The 20098-nt window shown below is 39.6% G+C and overlaps 1 protein-coding gene and 1 long non-coding RNA gene across 2 annotated transcripts in view; one reads left to right on the top strand and one right to left on the bottom strand.

The window, feature by feature from the left end:
* LAPTM4B (lysosomal protein transmembrane 4 beta) overlaps positions 1 to 20098 on the bottom strand; it is a 60948-nt gene that overhangs the window by 2060 nt on the left and 38790 nt on the right. Inside the window, exon 6 of the mRNA XM_026841545.1 lies at positions 19349 to 19444. Within this exon, the coding sequence (XP_026697346.1) occupies positions 19349 to 19444 (96 nt within the window). The remainder of the gene's footprint in view (positions 1 to 19348; positions 19445 to 20098) is intronic.
* LOC113476210 lies at positions 3 to 7630 on the top strand. Its single transcript, XR_003397669.1, has 2 exons — positions 3 to 2432; positions 7044 to 7630. It is a non-coding gene; the product is annotated as an uncharacterized LOC113476210 (long non-coding RNA).

The following is a 20098-nucleotide window of genomic DNA, read 5'->3' as shown; positions in this document are numbered from 1 at the left end:
AGGAAAGGAAAAAAAGGTTATAGCCAGCTGATAAAATTTACAGGCAAGAAAACCCTTAAGACCTTGTCTTGAAAAATAACAAAAAGGAGTAAATTAGTAAGCAGGAGCAGAATAGTTGGAAAATGAAACAGTATTAGCTTGAAGTTCCTCCTTTACAATTTGTGTGTCTGTTCTCATTACAAAAGGAAAATGTGATTTCTTCTCATTTGTTATTGACTCCAGTGACAACTTGAATTCAGCCAAAGATCATTCATTACTGGTACCTGAACTTGTTCAATCTTATAGTGACAGTAGCTGCTTATTCTGCAGCTTCCCTCTGTCAAGAGTGCTTAAACCATGTCTCCTGGAGGAGTGCTCAAACTACTAAATCAGAGTGAGAAAAGTCCCCAAAACCTCTCTTTCTGAGGTCTCCCTGGAATAGCTAGTAATTATTTTGGGGTGGGGAGAAAGAAAGCAAATGGAGAACAAATACCTAATGTCTAACTAAATCTCCAGTTTTGTACTTCTGGGGCACTCAGCCATGAGAAGGAAGACCTACATTCCCATAAACCCTTCAGCAAATACTTAAACATCTGATAGAAATTAGGACAGTTTTAATCATATATCATACCCACACATAGGAGTCCAGGAAGCTTCCTAGGATATGGGAGGTGCAATCTCAGGACACACAGGGCACAGGAGGGATTTGAACCAAGATTTCTACTTCTTTAGCAAGCATGCTAGCTATCATGCAATTTTTAATGGCACCAGCAGTGACATGAATTAGCTTGCATGTGAAAAGATAAAGGAGCACTTCGTCTGTGAGTCCCATGAGGGACTGAGGATAAAGTAGATGTCTGAATGAAGAATGAGTGTACATTCCCTAAAATATCTCAGTATCGTTTAAGAATATCAGTTGTAGTACACTGGCAGAGATACTTTATGCAGCTGAAGATCAATTATTCATGATGGAATTTCCAGATTTATCAGCTTCACTTCTTGGCCATTAAATAGCACATACAGCTGTCTATAATACATAGGGAATATCCTGAACTCAATAAAGTCAATGGAAGTTTTGCCATGAGAGGATTTCACCAGTTCTTAAAGAAGTTTATAACCTGCCTCCTGCAAAGAAACATCTGTAATCATCCCTTTTGGACCTCATTCACAACACAACAAAATCAGTGGGAATGTTTGTATAGATTTAAATAGACTTTTTTAGTCAGGCTTTTGTGGGATGATTCCAAGGGTGATTCACATTATACTTATGTGAATTCACAGACATGCGTTGATGACCATGTCTTCAAGTACATCTGTGCACATGTTTGTTAGATTACAGATCTAACTTGGCATCTTCAGCCCCTAATCAAAAAAGTTTAATTTTTTAGAAAAGGAAATGGTCAGAGCCATCATTCTTTATTAATACCATATATTTGAGCTTGTAAATGCAATATACTACACACACATCCACTACATAATCTGAAAAGCCTGTATTGAAAAGCATTTAATAATTTATGTAAATTTTAAAGAGTGCAAACAGCTTATGGCAGACTACTTATCTAGTGAAATTAGGACAACATATAGAACTTCAAATAAATATTGTGATAAAAGTAGTATTTTGCAATGTAACTTCAGTAAATCACACCGCTAAAGCATGTAAACTATGAAAACCACTATGATTGTGATCCTCTCTCTAGTGCTGATCATTTGTTTAATAACAGGCTTTCTAGTAAAATGTTTGCATTACTAAAAAAGGCACTAGTTTCTCAAATGTACTGAAACACATTCATTAGTTGATTATGAAGCAATATAATTGGTAATTAAATCTGATCTACAGATGACTCTGAAAATTAATCAAGTTTACTTTGTGAAGATTTAGCCATCTTATTGCACTCTTGTAATGCTAAGCCCCAAACTGTGGTCCATTCCTTTCGGGTTTGGACTCCACTTCATCAGGCATGACGAGAAATGACAGCAGACACAATCCACAAAGCTGTCCATCTTCCAGGTCTACGACCTGATTAATAAAGGACAATACCTCTTCCTCTGCTCTGATCCTCTTTTAGATCAATGTGTCCTAAGACTACTGTAGTTACATCAATATTATTAACTCAGCAGTGATATTACTGTAATTTGTAGTAGGTCCCCTGGGGGATTTACTGATCTGAGTGAGCTTCTTCATTGCCTTCACTCCTGTATGAAACAGAATCTGTCTGGTAGGAGAACAGCCTCCTGGTGAGGCTTTTACCTCTTGGGAGGTGAGCACTCTGCTTTGCTGTAAGGACTCGAAATTCGTATGTGGGTCAGTGGCCCCAAGGACCCTCAGAAGACAATTTCTCACCTACCAACAGTTCAACAAGTAGTGAGGGGAGATAGGAATACCTAAAGGATTCATTTTGGAGAAGCCACTGACTAAATCCTAAGGCATATGGATTTCTATAGGATTATTCAAGGTATGTGGGGTATGAACTAGGGAGACCACTAAAAAGGTTGAGAAGTTTCACAAGGAAATATCTACAGTGGAAGGCTGAAGAGTATTTGCCAAATGTCTGTAAAGTTTAGGGTCACTTTATTGCTGGCAAAGGTTATTTGTCTGAACAGTTCTATCAGCATTACTTTACAGGCTTACGCCCCACACATTTTTCTGTTTAAATTTTTGAACAACCTGATCTTGCACTCCCTAACATAAACATAATAGTGATAAAAAATAATGAGTGTAGAATGAGCAGAATTCAAAATTACTATTTTTACCTAGCAGTCTTTGAGTTAGACAAAGAAAATATGGACAGGAACAAAGGTTAAGATGAATCAATGTGATGGACAACATGTGGAAGAAAGCACTCATAGTTTGTGGAATACATGGCACTGGCTGGGACCCCAGGTATTTCATGTCATTAGTATAGTAAAAGTCCTTTAAACTACTTTAAATGTTTAACTTTCAGTCAATGTGGTTTTGTTACTGTTACTTAATCATCTGTCAACTGTAAGTCTAAATAATCATCCTTCAGCATCCATGAGAGTTTGAATACCTCTTCAACCACTCTATAATTATAAATCTTGCAATTCTGCCTCTCTAAGACTACCTTTTGATTATTTTTAACAAGAACAGTGTTTCATGCCATTACTTTCCCTTAATAATTTTTTCCATCTTTACTCAAGTAGGTGTATTTTGGCAAAAGGGAGAAATATGATAAAACCTGAATCAGCTCAGCTTTTAACTCTAGTAGCTGCAATGAAAATCTGGATCAGAGTAGTTTTCCCTTCTCTTGTGTTAATTTTAAATCTCAACAAGGTTTAATGGAAGCAGATAAGTGCCTTGGACATAAAACAGCATAGTTATTCAGGCAGTATGTTATGCTGTCCAGAGACATAAAATGGAAGCCAGTCACTGAGCCAAAGGGTGAATTCAGAAACTGGAAAAATAGAAACTCACTATTCAGCCTTATCTAAGAACCTAATTAGAATGGATGCAATCTAAAATAATTCATGAAGGACAAAAATATATGCATATTTTAAGTCCACGGTATCCCCAAGGCAGAATATCCGCTAGGATAACTGATGCATTTTGCCTCCTAGGCACTACATTTGAGCATTTCCTTGCTTGTTTTTGTGAATTTAGAAAATGTATGTTAGTTCCCCTGGATGCTCTGGGACTAATGTTTACAGAGCATTTGAGATTGTCACTCACAAGTTACTATACAAAGTAAGTATGAAGGACCCCCATTTTTTGGAACTCAGTGTTACCTGTGAAAAGAAGTTCTGACTTTTAATGTGTTGACCAGATAGTAAATTTGGAAGATTAGATGGATGCAGGGTTCAGTTCTGTAGGATGCCTAAAATCCAAAGGACAGAAGCTCCTAACTTCTTTCACAATCCCCATAACTGTATTTAAGAAGCATGTAACATTTTAACATCATCCTTTAATATGCAGCCAGAAGAGGAGGTGACATTACTCACTGTTTGTATAGTTATCCGATGGTAAAAGCATTGTACAGAGTCTCTGAGATCAGAGCTAGGTGCTAGGGGGTCCCAAACCAAGAGGGTTCAAACCCACAGCTTCTATCTGCCATACGAATGCTCCAGACACAAGACTTTCAGCCAGGTTAGAAGCACCACTTCCCACCCTCCTGTTGTCACAGTGAAGCCAAGTATGCAAGAATGCATGGGGAAAGGAAAGGGAAGGAAAGGAAAGGGAAGGAAAGGAAAGGAAAGGAAAGGAAAGGAAAGGAAAGGAATGGAAAGGAAAGGAAAGGAAAGGAAAGGAAAGGAAAGGAAAGGAAAGGAAAGGAAAGGAAAGGAAAGGAAAGGAAAGGAAAGGAAAGGAAAGGAAAGGAAAGGAAAGGAAAGGAAAGGAAAGGAAAGGAAAGGAAAGGAAAGGAAAGGAAAGGAAAGGAAAGGAAAGGAAAGGAAAGGAAAGGAAAGGAAAGGAAAGGAAAGGAAAGGAAAGGAAAGGAAAGGAAAGGAAAGGAAAGGAAAGGAAAGGAAAGGAAAGGAAAGGAAAGGAAAGGAAAGGAAAGGAAAGGAAAGGAAAGGAAAGGAAAGGAAAGGAAAGGAAAGGAAAGGAAAGGAAAGGAAAGGAAAGGAAAGGAAAGGAAAGGAAAGGAAAGGAAAGGAAAGGAAAGGAAAGGAAAGGAAAGGAAAGGAAAGGAAAGGAAAGGAAAGGAAAGGAAAGGAAAGGAAAGGAAAGGAAAGGAAAGGAAAGGAAAGGAAAGGAAAGGAAAGGAAAGGAAAGGAAAGGAAAGGAAAGGAAAGGAAAGGAAAGGAAAGGAAAGGAAAGGAAAGGAAAGGAAAGGAAAGGAAAGGAAAGGAAAGGAAAGGAAAGGAAAGGAAAGGAAAGGAAAGGAAAGGAAAGGAAAGGAAAGGAAAGGAAAGGAAAGGAGGAAGGAAGAAAGAAAAAGAAAGAAAGAAGTGTGGCTATGTAGCCCTATGGTTAGGGTGTGTAAGTGGGACAGGAAGTCCTGGGTGCTGGGCTTTGCTCCCAATACCATTTAAGCATTTTGTGATAAGCAGTCTTCTTGTATAATACTCAGAAATAATCCAGAACTGACCCATAGGAAATCCTGGTCTTAACTTAGCTGGTGTCATCCAAGTGGTCTGGATAATTGTATTACATAAGCATCTTTCTATAATAAAGCACATGATACAGGATGACCTTCTCTGGAAGAAATAATTACCATACAAGTTTGCCAATGGCTATATTCTATTCAGTTAATATAAGCATATGTAATTTCTTATTTTTTACATCCTGGTTAATCTGGTTTTGGAGAATAAGTTTTTAAACACATTGCTTAGAAATATGCCTAAGAAGAAACATAGGCAAATATTTGTATATTCAAGCAGGTTTGGAGTTAATTTTGGCCCCAAGGTGGTTTTTTGGGAGGCAAATTGCATAATTTCAATAATCACTTCATATTTTTGCAGCTGATTCCACATTTATCTGAATTTCCAGCAGAAAGTTTTCTTTTTGCAACATGTTTTCTCATATTGCTGCAGTTATTCCTGTTTGAACTCAAGCTCTTAGATCTGTTTGCTGTCTAGTACATTTCTAGATGAGAAAATAGGCTTAGTCCTGTATGAGTAAACTTAAATATTTGTTTAATTGATTATTTCTGCATTCTTAAGAGTCTCACCCAAAACTCCCTGAACTCAATAGAAATCTTTCTGTGTCTCCAGAGAGCTTTGGGTTGCTTTTCCCCCCAGCCATTTGTATTCTTCACTGGGTGGAATGGTGCAACTGTCACATAACAGCTTCGAGTTTGAACAGCATTTTGGCTGGCAGCTATATGAAACTTCTGTGAGTTCTCATGGTAAAACAACTTGTTAATGCCTTACTAGAAGCAAACATCATTAGAGACAGCTCTAACATTTTTTTAACACCTTCTAGAACAGAAATGCTCTTGATAATGCCAAAAAAGCTATAGAATAAAAATGTCTATGGTAAGTGATGATGATTGTAGTGAGCATTCAGGATTTCTCAAACCTTAGCTTTTCAATAAAAACTCTAGTCCTTTATACTGTAGGATTTAACATGGCAGCAATACACAGTGTATAACAGGGCCAGGTGACAATGAGTAGTTGAATGGAATTAGGGTCATCACTACGGCAATTTAATCCTGGTCCTGTTGCTGACCTTTTGAGTTTTGACAAATCGTTTGACTTGGTTTTAGGAAGATCTCCCATTTGTAAAACAGACATTATTTGAAACATCTTAAAACGTGTTGGGAGCCTTAAAACAGATTTAAAACTCTCTTGGATTAAATTTGCATAGGGCTGTATGAGACAGAGACTAAATTGTGGAAGTATTTACAACCTAAATATGTATTTGCAGAAATATCAGCCTATGCCCAGAAATGTTTAATTCAACCTCTTTACCACAGCTATATATGCATTACATGTCACTCTTCTGCAGAAATGACCTTTACATTTCAGCCACACAAACTGCTACCAGGAATCCTTATGGGAGGCCTGTGTGAATACAGGGGAGGAAATGGAGAGAGGGCAAAAGGAGCCTTTTCTTTCACACAGCTCACTTACAAAGTGTCAGTGGGTTCAGGCCTTATTCTCAGTTTACTTAAAAAGGGAGGGAGAGTAATTGCAAAGTGAATAGTGGTAGGCGGACAGCAAGGATATGCCAGAGCCAGTGCTGAACCGTTTCAGAGGTAAAAGTGCTGAACCACAGTCATTTCCTCATCCAGGAGAATCTGGTCCAGCGTGCAGCCCCTGGCCTGGTAATAGGACAAACACTGACACCGCTGCAGGCTGAAATACAGTCACCACATGCATTTCCTTTCCTATTTCAGGATAAATTTTCTCCTCGATGTAGCACAGAGCTGATGCATCGAGTTCAGAGACAACTGAATTGAAAGATGAGGTTTTAAGCAGCACATGCCTCATTACATCAGTCCCCTACTCTGGGTTCATTTCATCCCAGTGATTCCAGCCTGAGACCAACCACCGACTTGTATTAATATGATGCCATTGTGCAGTTTGGAAAGGGTTTGATGGTACGCAATCGGATTTACTAATTTCATGTTTACTTCACTGCTCTTCTGTTATTCACCCAGCCAAAAGGAGTGGAATTTCCTCCCACAGCTGCGGTGCTTTGAGGAGCCATTAACTACAACCTAAACCAAACTCAGCTGCAGTGAAGCAAGCAGTAAGCCTACAAACAGCTCTGGAGGGAAGGCTGCTGGCGTGACCACCTGTTCAGTTCAAGATAGTCCCAACAGCTCTCATGTACTGTTGGGTTCTTGACTACGCAAATGTTATGAAGATCACCTGGGGAAAACAGAAGATTTCCATGTATATAAACAGCTATAGCTGGCTGATTACTTCAGTCTCTATGCAGGGAAGGCTGAGATTAATTCTCTCTTTGCACCATTTTCCTGTCAAATTTGACAATGTGCTTTGCTTCTGAGAAGTCTGAGATTACAGAGTAAAATGTAAAATTAAGATGTATTTTTTTTCTCAAAATTTTCAGAAATCCAGATCTTCTCAGCAGAGCTCTGTTTTGGAGACTCAAGGCACCAGGTGGAAGCTATTTCCTTTAGTACTATGTATGACAATGAACACTGGACTATGTGTAAATATCACTATTCACATAATTAATTTTGTATTTTATTTGAAAGGAAATAAAGCTATTAATGTAGCATGTTTTATTTCCTGTACAAAATTTACTGCGTTTATCTACTAGTTTTATTGGGTAGACTCTTCAAAAGTTTGTTTCTGTACATAGGATGGGAAGAAGTGTTTATCAAGAGTTTCAAAGAAATAGGGTTTTTCTGCAATGGGTGCCCAACAATTTTTAAGCCCTAAGCTTTGCAGGTGTCTCAGGAGTCTTCTGCTACTTTTAAAAATTCAGTTCATAAACTGCAGGTGCAAATTGTACCTTTGGGTCATCTGAGCTGGTCATCTCTGAGGTAACTTCAGAAAAGTAGGTAATATTTGGCCCTGAAGAATAGTAGATCATGCACACTCAGATTATCAAAGGAGAGAGATTATTAAAACTAAACTGAGAATTCAGAGTTTTCTCTTTAATCCCTTAACATGAAGACACACTTTACACTGACTGTATGAAAAGATTGACAACCTTCAGGAGAAGAGGGAGGTTTTTCCTAGTGGGAAGAAACAGGAATGATAATAATTCTGTGGTGAGAAGCAGTCAAATGTTGCATGCAAGATAAGCACTGGAGAAAGAAGCTTTCATCACGCTGCAGCTAAGCACATGCATGTAGGGACAACTCCACCAGATCAGATGAAAGGTCCATCCAGATCCCAGCAACTAGTGATGGATGATGAAGAAAGAGAAGCGCAAGACAGATCCATAAAAGAAATGAAGAAAGAACAGCACAAGCATATATAGTCACGACTTGCCCGGAATATTCCCCAAACTGTCAGAAATGTGAATGTCAAGTACTTGCTGAATTACTGGTCATGTCTTAGAGGAATTTTTCTTCCACTGAATTTTCTAGCGTGCATTTGAACCCATGCTGACTTTTATCACCCTCAACATCCTGTGGTAAGTAGTCCTACAGCTAATCTAGGTGTTACATGAAGAAATACCTTCTTCGGTTTGCTATGAAACCTGCCACTGGCTATTTCATTGAATGTCACCTAGTTCTTTTGCTAAGACAGTGAGCAGTTGTTCCTCCTTTACCTCCTCTGCCTTAAAATCAACTGTGATTTTAAAGACCTCTATCATATTCTCTTTTGTTCTGTCCCTCTTTTATTCCACTAAGGAGCCTTGCTCCCCTACAGTGCTGTCTGCAGTTAATTTCTTCATACTAAGAAACTCACTTGACAGTTTTGGGTCCAGGCTGAAGAGAGAGCTCTAAGACCAGGCATGTGGAGAAGCATTACAGTCAGGGGCGTGCTGGGGAGAGTTATGACCTCTATCTGGATGAAGCTTCCTTCATTCTCAGAAGAATGGCAGGCACTTTCACCCACCTGACCTGTGTTAGATGTTCTTCCAGATGAGATCAACTGCCCTTTAGAAGCAATTCTTTAAAAAAAAAAAAAAAAAGCTTATCTGCTTCAGAGGTGGCTGTTTACAATGTAAATGGCTGCTGTGGTCAAATGAGTCCAGTCAAAGCAACTGTTTCTGAGAAAGTCAGAGAGCAACATTCACAAAAATCCTTTCCCATCTTTCTTCTCTTTCCCCTGTCCCCAGATAAAAAAGCCCTGGGTATAGGGCCAAAGCTTCATATCAAAGACAAATCATACTTAATATCAAATGAGAAAAGTTTTACTTTGCTTTATACACAGATGCTTTTGCTTGAAAAGTTTTTCCGAAATGTGCTAGTTAATTACTGTTTAAGAGTTTCGTGATACGTTGTCTGTCAAATAAGTCCCAAGAAACCTTCCTCTCAACATGGACAGGAAGTATTTTCATGTTAATGTGCATGCATTTCCTTTAGAAACCACACTAGAATGGTTACAGATGGAGTAGCTGGAAGCAAAATAGCTCAGAGATAATTTATAACCCCATTCAGGGAAGAAGAAGGCCTCAATGCTGTGAAATCATCTGTGCAAAGTTAGAGTTGGTATGTTTTGGGTTTATTTGACAAAACTTCTTGTTTATTCCAAGCCATCAGCTCTTCAAGACACCATTTAAGAAAATTTACATGGGTTTATGGATTTTTGTAATGAAGCAGTACAATGCTTTCAGCACTTCAGATAGAGGAATAAATGTATATATTACTAGGACACAGCAATATTTAGGGACAGATTGTGATTACCCTTGCGTGGGAAGAAAATTGGATTCAGGAAGCTATTGTCTTTTTCCATCATGTGCAAGCTCATAAAAGTCATCCAGAATAATGGTGTAATTACCCTCTCCATTCAAAGGCATAGAGGGATAGTCGACCTCAGGCCACAGAAGTGTTTCCTACACCTTGGCCAGCCCTCTACTGCTGCATCTCTAGTTGCACGTCATGATTTTGTGTGGACAAAACATATTTATTTTTTAAAATTTACCTTCTTTTTTTTTTTTTTTCCAAAATGAGCACTTGCTGGATAAGCACATACTTTTTCAGGGGGTACTTGTGTGCGGGTCATCAGTACTGAAGACTGGAAGTATACTTTGACTCTGTGTAGCAAATGGTTGATGGGTTGTCCCAAGTGCAGACACTGTAACAGACCACTAATCTTTTGATGGACTTTTAAAATACTAACCTGCATCTCATTCAAACATTATCTCCTCTTAGGATTATATCATATATCCCACTCAAGAGTTAACAAGACAGGAACCTAGGAATAGTTCCCATGGGTCATTCAAATTGTTTAACAGGACTGGTCATCTCCCAACGGTGTGGTTATCACAGCTGTGCTTGCATGACAGATATTGTTGGAAAGGTTTCTGTCTTATCTTCACCTCACCAGATGGACTGGTTTTCCCTATCTATATGCCTAGGGACCTGGGGTGACCCAATGCCAGTATTTGGATAACACATCAGAGAGATGGGCAAGTTGTAAAGTTTGGGGACAGATTTTGAAGTCTCTTTATAATATTTGGGAGCAAGATCTGGGATTTTGAGATGACCAATCTCTAGTTCTGGCTTCAATACATGTTTTCAACTAATTTTTATTTTTTATATGAACACATTCTTTTGGTATCACTATTAAAAAGTAAGGCATAATACTGCCATATAAAACACAGTTTTTCTTGCACAGTATATTCAGGAATTTCCTAGTGAATGCTGAAGGGAAGTCTTTGTTTATAGCTAAATTATTATAATACTGTGTTAAAAGTACAAAGGAATGAAAGGTGATGAACTGACAACTTGAGAGAAGTCTAATGTTAATGTTAATAAACCACACCTGTAAAGCACCTGTCCACCAGAAACACCCACAAACTTTTGCAGATCTTCTAAATTTGGTACATGAATGCCCACTCTGCCTTGCTCTTTCTGAAGCTGACCGTTTGTCACAGAGTTCATTTAAAGCAGATCTTGCTTTTCTCACTGCTCGCAAACCAGAGGACCAAAACCACAAGTGCTGTACAGTTTGGGATAGACCGCAGCGGGCAGTCCTGTGCACATAAAGAGTCCTGAGGGACGCTTGGTAAGAGTGCAGTTACTCTATGGGAGCCGGTAAAGTGAATTGAAATCAGACTGTAAGAATGGTCCAGAAATTAACCAGAAGCCATTAATAACCGCAGGAAGCCAAAGCTCTTGATTACCGTCACACCCTCAGCAAAACAACCGCAGCTGGGTGCTCCTCCCTGGTGGGGGGGCCGAGCTTTGCCTCCAGGCAGTCCGTGAGAGCACAATGCCACCTGCTGAACCACCAGCTGCCGCAGCTCCCTCCCACCCAACCGATGGATGATTTCCCGTCCGCATCTGCGTGGTTTGTGGTGTTGGGTAAGTTTCGGCAGAGAGGCTGGGGCTGGAGGGACTGGGATGTGCAAGGAGTTCCTCCTCCTCCGCTTGGCAAAGGCCAGGCTTGCCCTGTGCAAGGGGATGCGGTGCGAAGCTTCCAGACGAGCTAGTGCTGGAGCTGAAGGCAGGACCGCCTTGGGGAAGAGCAGTCTGCAGAAGGGCAGGGCTTCTACAGGTGGCCAGCTATATGGCTATAAAGGCACGGCATGGCTAGCACGGCATGGCTAGCACGGCATGGCTCACTGCTGCCGGGACTTTGCCTCTTGCACCTTGCTGCGCTGCCCTGCTTGAGCAATACCTGCCTGAGCGAATTCAGGTCTTCCCTGTCCCATGTTGCACAGCGTAGCTACAGATCGAGCCTGACCTGGAAAATTCACACACGACTGAGTTTATACACCCACATATCCTTGGCAACAGGGATTTAAGCTGTCATCAGCTTTTGCCACACTGATACATATCCTTGGGATTATACTGAAGACTCTGACTATTTTTTTCAAGGCCGCAAAACAGCAGCTGCCAGATGGTAATGAATCAACCCTGTTAGAAAAAAAGGATTTGTAAAGAAATCCTGCAAATTTATAAACACTCTGTTTTTTCCTATATTCCAACACTTATAATTAATGACTTCAAAAAGATTTAGAAGATTTAAATTACACATCCCTATTTCGTGTCTTCTTTTTAATCTAATTATGAACACTGAAAACAGTTTAACTCTATTACAAATTGTCATGTATTAGAATAATTCCAGTATTTGAACTGTGAACATAAATACAGCTTTTGTGTTTAAAATAGAAGTCTACTGGGGAAAATAGATAAACATGTATATTTTGATCTTGTAATTTAACTTGTAAGTAAATTTAATGACTGTAACGACAAGGGAAAATGTTTTAGAAATCTGATTTTTAAACTTAAGAAGGTATTTGCCCTAAATTGACACCACTGATGGCCTGTTCCAAACAGCACTGATGGCTTCTGACAGCAGCTACCTAGTAATAGGTGAGACCTGTAACAAGAAGTGTGATTAGTGAATAGCAGTAAGCAACAGAGCTAACGGGCAGTATGAAGCTATTCAGACCACAGAGAATGCTAGATTTTAAGGTGAAATCCTTCCATAAGCAAGGAAGTAGTGAAGAAAGAGCTGAGTACAGATGGTAAAATGGAAAAGTTACCAAAAAAAAAAGAAACCCCAATATCTTCGCTAAGATTAAAAGACAACTGGGACTTCACTGCAGGTAGAATATGAAATGCTGGACCAGCTGAATAGCTGTTTGTTAGCAGACACAGACTGTCATGATACTTTTCTGCAACTCAGAAGAGGAAGTGCGCGTTAACACGTGCACACTAGCAAGATGTAAATGCTGGCATACATGTGGAGCCAGAGCCCTTTGAAGATTCTCTGATTAAAGATATTGCTCTGGCAATATTTATAAGCACAGTTCTGCAGAAAACCAGATCCAGCATTTAAACCCCACTCCCAGATCTCATGTAGACTATTGCATGGGGTTACTAACTAATCACCCCCTTCAAGCATTGGGTATTTCTGCTTATATACTTTTTTCTATTTTTCTTGTCCCAGGTTCTTCCTCTTCTCTCCTTCCTGTTTACCCCCTTGCAGGTTTTATCAGTTTCCACTAGGGAAGGTCAGAACTCCTCTGCCTGGACTCAGTTGGAGGCCCTGAGAAGGGCTCAGAGAGTGAGTCATGCCAGGGGTATTAATTTGTGGTGTTCACTCACTTTAAAGTATGATTGTCATTACTACTCACTGGAAAAAGATGCCTCTGATCTAGTGGCCCAGTAATAATGTTATGCCTACAAACTGCCAGCTACCTGGTGAACATTGCCAAGTTTGTAGGATATTTATGCCACATTATGAAACATGTCTTTAAAGCAAGACTTTTCTCCAAGTTATCTTCTACTCTGACATTTACTAACACAAAAGTCAGTAGTTGGAAAGTACAGGTCCCAAAGCACCTGTCAGAAGCAAGAGCTCTTGCCCATGGTTGTCTGCCTCTGGGCTCCACCTCTGGCTTCAGTCTGTTTAACTGGCATGAGTCTAAGGGTCCTTCTCTGTAGCTGAGCTAATCACCTTCCACACATGCAGAATAACACAATAACACAAAGAATGGCTCTTCCAACATTACCAAAGAATATTCTTCCTCTTCTCAGAGGAATCATCTAGCAGGAATGAAAGACCTAACTCTGCACTTCTCAAATAGGTCTTCTATTGCTTTGAGAAAAGGAGGGCAAACAAAAGTGTTGACAGTTTAATTACAGGGTGCTTAGCTGATGTTATGTCCACAGAAGGAAATTATCTGCATTGAAAAAACAAGTAACTTATTAACCATTGTGAATAAATGTATGTCAGACAGGATCCATTGGAGCAATTTGATAAAGTATGTAAGAATCTAAATCCCACTTTGAAGAGAGATATATGGCTTTATATTTTATCCCCACTGGCAGCATGGCCGGAGATGAAACTTCCATTGATTGGCTGCAGTGAGAGTTAAAAATAAGCAAAATGAAATCCCCTGGCTGTCCAAGATCACAAAGGAGCTTTTCCTGCTTCAGAGAACAAAATATCTGACTTTATCATTTGCACTCATACACTAGCAATTTTTCCAAATTGGATGAACTTTTCCATGCAACTGCTGTCACAGTTTAAATTAGTGTAGAAAATGAATCTCCATCAACGGTGTGCTTGAGCAGTTGGCTAGAAAAGGCAATCCCAGATTGAGAAAGTGGAAAAAATAATCTTCAGTTTACTATGGTTCACTGCAGGGGAGCCACCTTACTGCCACCCCAAAATCTCCTACAGATACCTCCAGAAACTGAGAGAAGTATTGGGAAAACACTTAGAGGATGGAGATACCATATTCCCAAGAGACTCTGCTGTGATTAAGGTACATGGCTGGATCCCCAGGTCCTGGAGTTATCAGCCACTGGAGCACAGGAGGGTCACATCTTCCCACTGTCTGGGGTCCAGGCCATTCCCCGACCCAGCACCAGCTGGTCCCCCCACCCCATAACACAGTCTGTTTGTGGACCCAAGCTGGGTATATTCCTGTGGTGTCAAAATTTGATCAGGGGCCACAGAAGGAATACCTCTCACCTAACAAGGACAGCAGGACTATCCCATTCACAGCCTGCAGTGGGAAGGATGTCTGTTCCAGATGGCACAATTACAAAAAGGATGGTTTAAGCCACTTACACTGAGTGGTAAAAATCAGATTATCTTGTGGCCAATAACTATAGCTATCAGGTTAGTTACAGTCCAGATCTATGAGCACTGTTTACAAGAACTAGTTTGATTGAGAGAACTAGCTGGAAATTTCTGTGCTGGGAATTTCCCCTCCAGATCAGTCTACACTTATTTTCATGACTTTTACTGGTATGAAAATTAGACAGTTAGTAGGAAGGCACAGAGACAGCTGAATATTTTTTTAAAATAAAAGTATTACTGAATTGAGGGCTGGTAACAGAGAGGGATCTGCAGAGAGGATCTCACAAAGAGTGTGAGAGAAGGTATGACAGATGCAGGAGAGTGCCAGTGACCAGCATTGGCAGAGCAGTCCTGTGTGAGGACAGAAAACACAAAATCTCATATCTTGGAAGGATTTATCAGTAGATTTCCACCATGCGACCAGCCAAGAAGACAGATGAATACTGCTGTTGAGACCTGTACACTCCTAACATGAATTTACAGAGTCATGATGGACTTGCTCTAGATAGAAATGAGGAAAACTAATTGTGAGACCCACCAAGGACACAGAGAGCCAAGGAACAATTAACAAGAAGCAGGCCTGCATGGCCATGCCTACGGAGTTATCCATTCTTTTAATCAAATCTGTGTAAGCATGCTTACACACCTTGCCAGTGATAAATTAAGAAATGCAGTAAAGCAAAAGAGAATCTGGTTATTATTTTCAGAACAACTTTGTGGATTGAAGAACCAATTATAAACAATCACAGCTTCTTACTCTTTTGAACCAAATCCTAGTGCTGTCTATTAAAGAAAGAAGTTTCTTTCTTTCCTAAGAGACTTGTAATCCAAACATCTCAGAAGGGTTCACAGCTGCTGTAGCCAGCAAGTAAATGTGGACCCTTCCTATCTTCCTATCTCTCCTGCCATAGCATCCCAGCTAGTAAGGATTTGATTGTTCTTCTTGAGAAAATCTCAGTCATTAATGTCATATTTCCATTCTAATTGAAACTCTTAGATGTATTTTTCAAGGGTTCTGAGCAGGTAAAACAGGCAACTCCTAGTTCAAAAGGTAGAAGAGGGAAAATAGTGGTCTTTATGAAGGCATAAGTAAATTTGTACTTATCTAGCAATGGAATATCCAAGAATTTGTGATTTTGCCAAGATGTTAACAGACCAGAGATAAGAATAACTATTGTAGCTGACATGGGTTCTCTTATAACAGACATAGGTCTCCCTTCAAAAAATTGCACCCAGCAATCATTGAGTAATCATAACATGAATGCAACTGTTTATGGCTATTGAATTGTCTGTAGAGTTACTAGAGAATAGGGTTTTATCCATTTCTTTTCCATTTTCAATGCAAATCCTGCAGATATATAGAATTTGAATTCACAGATGAATTTGTTGATCTGTTATTGAAGGCAGAGATTTCTTTTTTCTCCAAGTGCAAATTATAATAGAAATAAGCTATACATTTCATTTTTAAGATGTTTTTTGAAGACAGATCTCCCCAAAAACTGTAAGACACGGTAATAAAATGTTTGTAGTAATGAATTTCTTAGCTTCATTGAAAATATTTATGTAACTGCAGAAAGCTTTTGAATTTCTAATCATCTCAATACATAAAACAGATCTTTTAAGTCTGGCAGTAAACTAACCCATACTCTAGCACATATTTAAACTCCATTCTAAATGTTTTTTGTAATACAGTGTCTAGCACTTGCAACCCTAATAACTTTTTAAAAAAAATCTTGTGTGCAGAGCGTAGATGAGATACATTAGTTATTATGTAGTACAAGGGATATTAGCAGGTAGCAGCTGGGGTCTGATCTCTAGATTTTGGAAGTGTTGGGATATTTTTGAAACTTGTTACTCTAAATGGTAGGTATTATGACCAGTCCCATATTTAAGCTTAGGTTTTAATTTCCATTTGTACTGATTGGTATTATTTCAGCTAATACTGATGATAAGTATATATCAAAAAACCATCCCTGAAGATGAGAACATGCCCTGTGGCTATGACCTGCAGATCTGCTGGAATTCAGGTAGCAGGTTTGATTCTAAAAATGATGCATTTCTCTCAAAGCAGAGGGCAAAGATTGACCCACATTTTTTAATAAGCTTGTAGTTTATAATTTAAAGGCATGTTGGTGTGAAGGAGCCCTGCCAAAAGAAGTTTCCCAGAATAAATAAAAATGAAAAAACGTCATTTTAATGCAAAAGTACGCTTGAGTGTTGGGGGAATACTGTACAACTCAGCAGACAGCAGTGACCTGTCACAGCATTTCAAAATTTCATGAGGTTTCTTCAAGAGTCCTAAACTCTCAAAGGTCCTCAGCACTCAACTTTCAAAGCCCTATTCTTCGACACTTCATTTTGAAACCATTTTTATCCAATTGTGTTGAGCTTAATTTTTTACAGTCATGTGAAGAGGAGTTTTTGCTTATGTCTCTCAATATAGACATAGAAAAAAAGTCTTTCTGAGTCTGTGATTTGTGGGGATGAAGGGAGGGGAGAACAATCTTCTGATTCACAGTGGAGAATGATGATGATTTAACCCTACAAACTGTTCTTCCTTGCTGAAGCTCAGCAATGAGCAGAAGAAAGAAAGAGACTGCTTAGGAGCACATCAGCTCCTTCATCAGAGTGCACTGTGCTGGTGGGTGTCCATGGAGCTTGTCAGGGAAGGATGTGCAAGAGGTGGAGACCAGCTGTGTCACCTAGGGGTGAAGGACCTCATCCTGACTGGAGAGAAGCAGTCAGACATGGGTTTCAATGAAGCTTGCCTCCACCCCAAATAAATAATTCAAAACCAAGGCTGTTAGTGACACTCTCCTCCTGCCTCTCTGGCTGGGCCTGAGAAACTCTTCCCCATCAGCACTGTTCCTGAGCTTTTCTGTACTCCTGAAGAAGAATTTTTGGGTGCACTTTTTGTTAGCTAATGAATTCCCAAACAGCTCTTTCTATAGGACCTGATCTAACATAACCTCATTGAACTTACTTAGAAGGAGTGAACAACAAATGCGTCATGCCTGAAAGCAAGAGATTCTGACTATATTCAAATTAAGGAGGTGTAAACACTGGGGAAAGAAAAATGTTCATTGATCAGGGCACTAGCTAGGAATGCACAGCCTTCCTCAAAACCTGCCGCTGCCATAGCTGTCTTGTAAGATCAAGATAAGCAAAGTCAAACTGAACTCTCAGTACAAGAATATGTCATTTGTGAATGTGATAAAAGGACTTGCTTTCCTCACAGAAATACTTACAAGCGCTTTAAAGATGAGGAAGCAGCTCAGACCACTTTGCTAATTACTAAATACAAAAGTACTGAGAGGAGCTTTGGTAACCAGTCATTTCTGAAGACCAAAGCCTTTTGCTTTGTAAAGGCAGCAGGGGAGCAGGTGGTTTTAAAGTAGCTTTTAAAAGAGCCTTGATAAGTTTAGTTTTCCAGATAATCCATCTGACACTCTACCACCACCAAGCCTGCCAGTTCTGTGAGTTGTAGAGTTAGCAATATTTAAAGCTGAGTTGCAACTACCCACAGGCTGAACAAAAGACCTGTCAAAATTATTTCGCATTAAAGCTCCTGGTCTTACTCAAAGTAGATTCCAGTAAAGAAAGTAGTAATACTTCTTAGCTCTTAATAAACCCATATTTTTATACTTAAATGTCCTGGTTGCCAGCTCTGATCATAGTCCATAAAACTTCTTATACTTTTCTTAAAGCTCCGGGTCCTGAAGACAAGTAACTATGCAAGAGTTACAACTTTCATGTAAAAGCAGTAACGGTTTTCTAAGCTCTTGTGGCCGCACAGGAATCACTCATTCCAGTGGTTTACAGCTGATGGTCTAATACTTCAGTGTGTGGAGATCACCCATGATTAGGAAAACTTGAGGAAGGCAATCCTGAAATTTTACCCAGATGATCCAAAGGACCAAGTTCATGTTGCCCTCATTCTGTTACATAAATGATGTAAAGACCCTTGTTACATAAGCCAGCGGAGTCATCCCAGGGACTGATTTGGCACAGGGCCCCCAGTGTGTAGCATGGGTGGAGCTGAGCAGCTCCATGGAGATACTGCTGCAAACAGAACTAGCTCTTTCCAGGCACTCTTTCTTCTTGTATTCCTTCAGTGCCTTCTGCAACAAGCAAGACACTGCTTAGCAGTCATGCCCTGCACATGTGCATGTCAGCATTAAACTACTATGAAGTGAACTGACATATTCCATTCTTTCAGGTTAAAATCTGCTTATTCGTTTCTTCCATGTTGATCTTTGTTTGATTCTGTCTCCTTACTATACAAAACCCATCATGCTCTGGGAGATGAAACACTGAACTTTTGTTGCCTTTTAGCTCCTCTTTGTGAGTGTGTAAAGCACTACACCAGATGCTGAGTGTCCCTAAGTCACAGTTTCTATACCTAAATCTTAATTTCATAGTGGGTGTAGACCTCAGCATCCCTGGGTCCTAATCAGTCCCCCCACTGTCCAGATCATTACACAGCTGGAGAGCTCAGAACTGGGGGTTATTCCTAGGGCCACAAGGTAAATTGTAGTTTATGCTTAACACATATTCTATAACAGATTATGCATAAAATAAACCCAATATTTTAGCAATAGATGTGATGTAAACATAGCGCACCAGTCTGTTGAATCTCAAGTCTAAACATAACCAACAGATGAGGACGCTCAAATGAATTAAGATGGTTGACTAAGGAGTCAGAAATTAATATAAAATAAAGTTATTAATGCATAATGTTAGACAAATATTTGTGATCTAACATCCTTACCGCAGTGTCATTGGTGGTAATGTACACCAACACATCTGAGTTGTTTCTGCCATTAATGTATCGGTAACAGTTCCACACACAGCTTATCAAGTAACCCTGCAAAGAAAAGGGATTTGTTATTCTGTGCAGAAAACAAAATATATACACATTTCTGTTAGAACATTCCTATTCTTACATAAATAAGAATATGAGCCTGATAGAAGCATGGGATAGTCACTTTGCTGGTTGCAGTGACTGTAAGTATGTGTAGGAGCTCTGTGAGTAATCCAACACTGTTCCTCCTACTGATGGAGTTGGGGTTCTTCAGTCTTGAAAAGAGAAGGCTCTAGGGAGATTTTACTGTGGCCTTTCAATGTATAAAGGGGGCATCTAAGAAAGATGGAGAGAATTTTACCAAGGCTTGTAGTGACAGGACAAAGAGCAATGGTTTTAAACTGAAAGAGGATAGATTTACATTGGATGTGAGGAAGAAACTTTTTACAGTGAGGGTGGTGAGACACTGGAAGAGGTTGCCCAGAGAAACTGTTCAAGGTCAGGTTGGATGGGGCTTTGAGCAATCTGATCTAGTGAAAGAGTCCCTGCCCACAGCAAGGGGGTTGAGTCCCTTCTAACCCAAACCATTCTGTGATTATGAATACTCATGTTGCACTATGACTATCTAGGCAGAGATACTGCAGTCTAGACCTGTCTGAATGCTTACTATTCCAGATATTTAATATTACTGCATACTTAATGTAGACTAATTGTTTT

The sequence above is a fragment of the Athene cunicularia genome, assembly GCF_003259725.1.
Source record: "Athene cunicularia isolate RWA chromosome 2 unlocalized genomic scaffold, athCun1 chr2_part1, whole genome shotgun sequence".
In the NCBI taxonomy this organism is placed as follows: Eukaryota; Metazoa; Chordata; class Aves; order Strigiformes; family Strigidae; genus Athene; species Athene cunicularia.
This window is presented reverse-complemented; position numbering and strand designations above follow the sequence as displayed.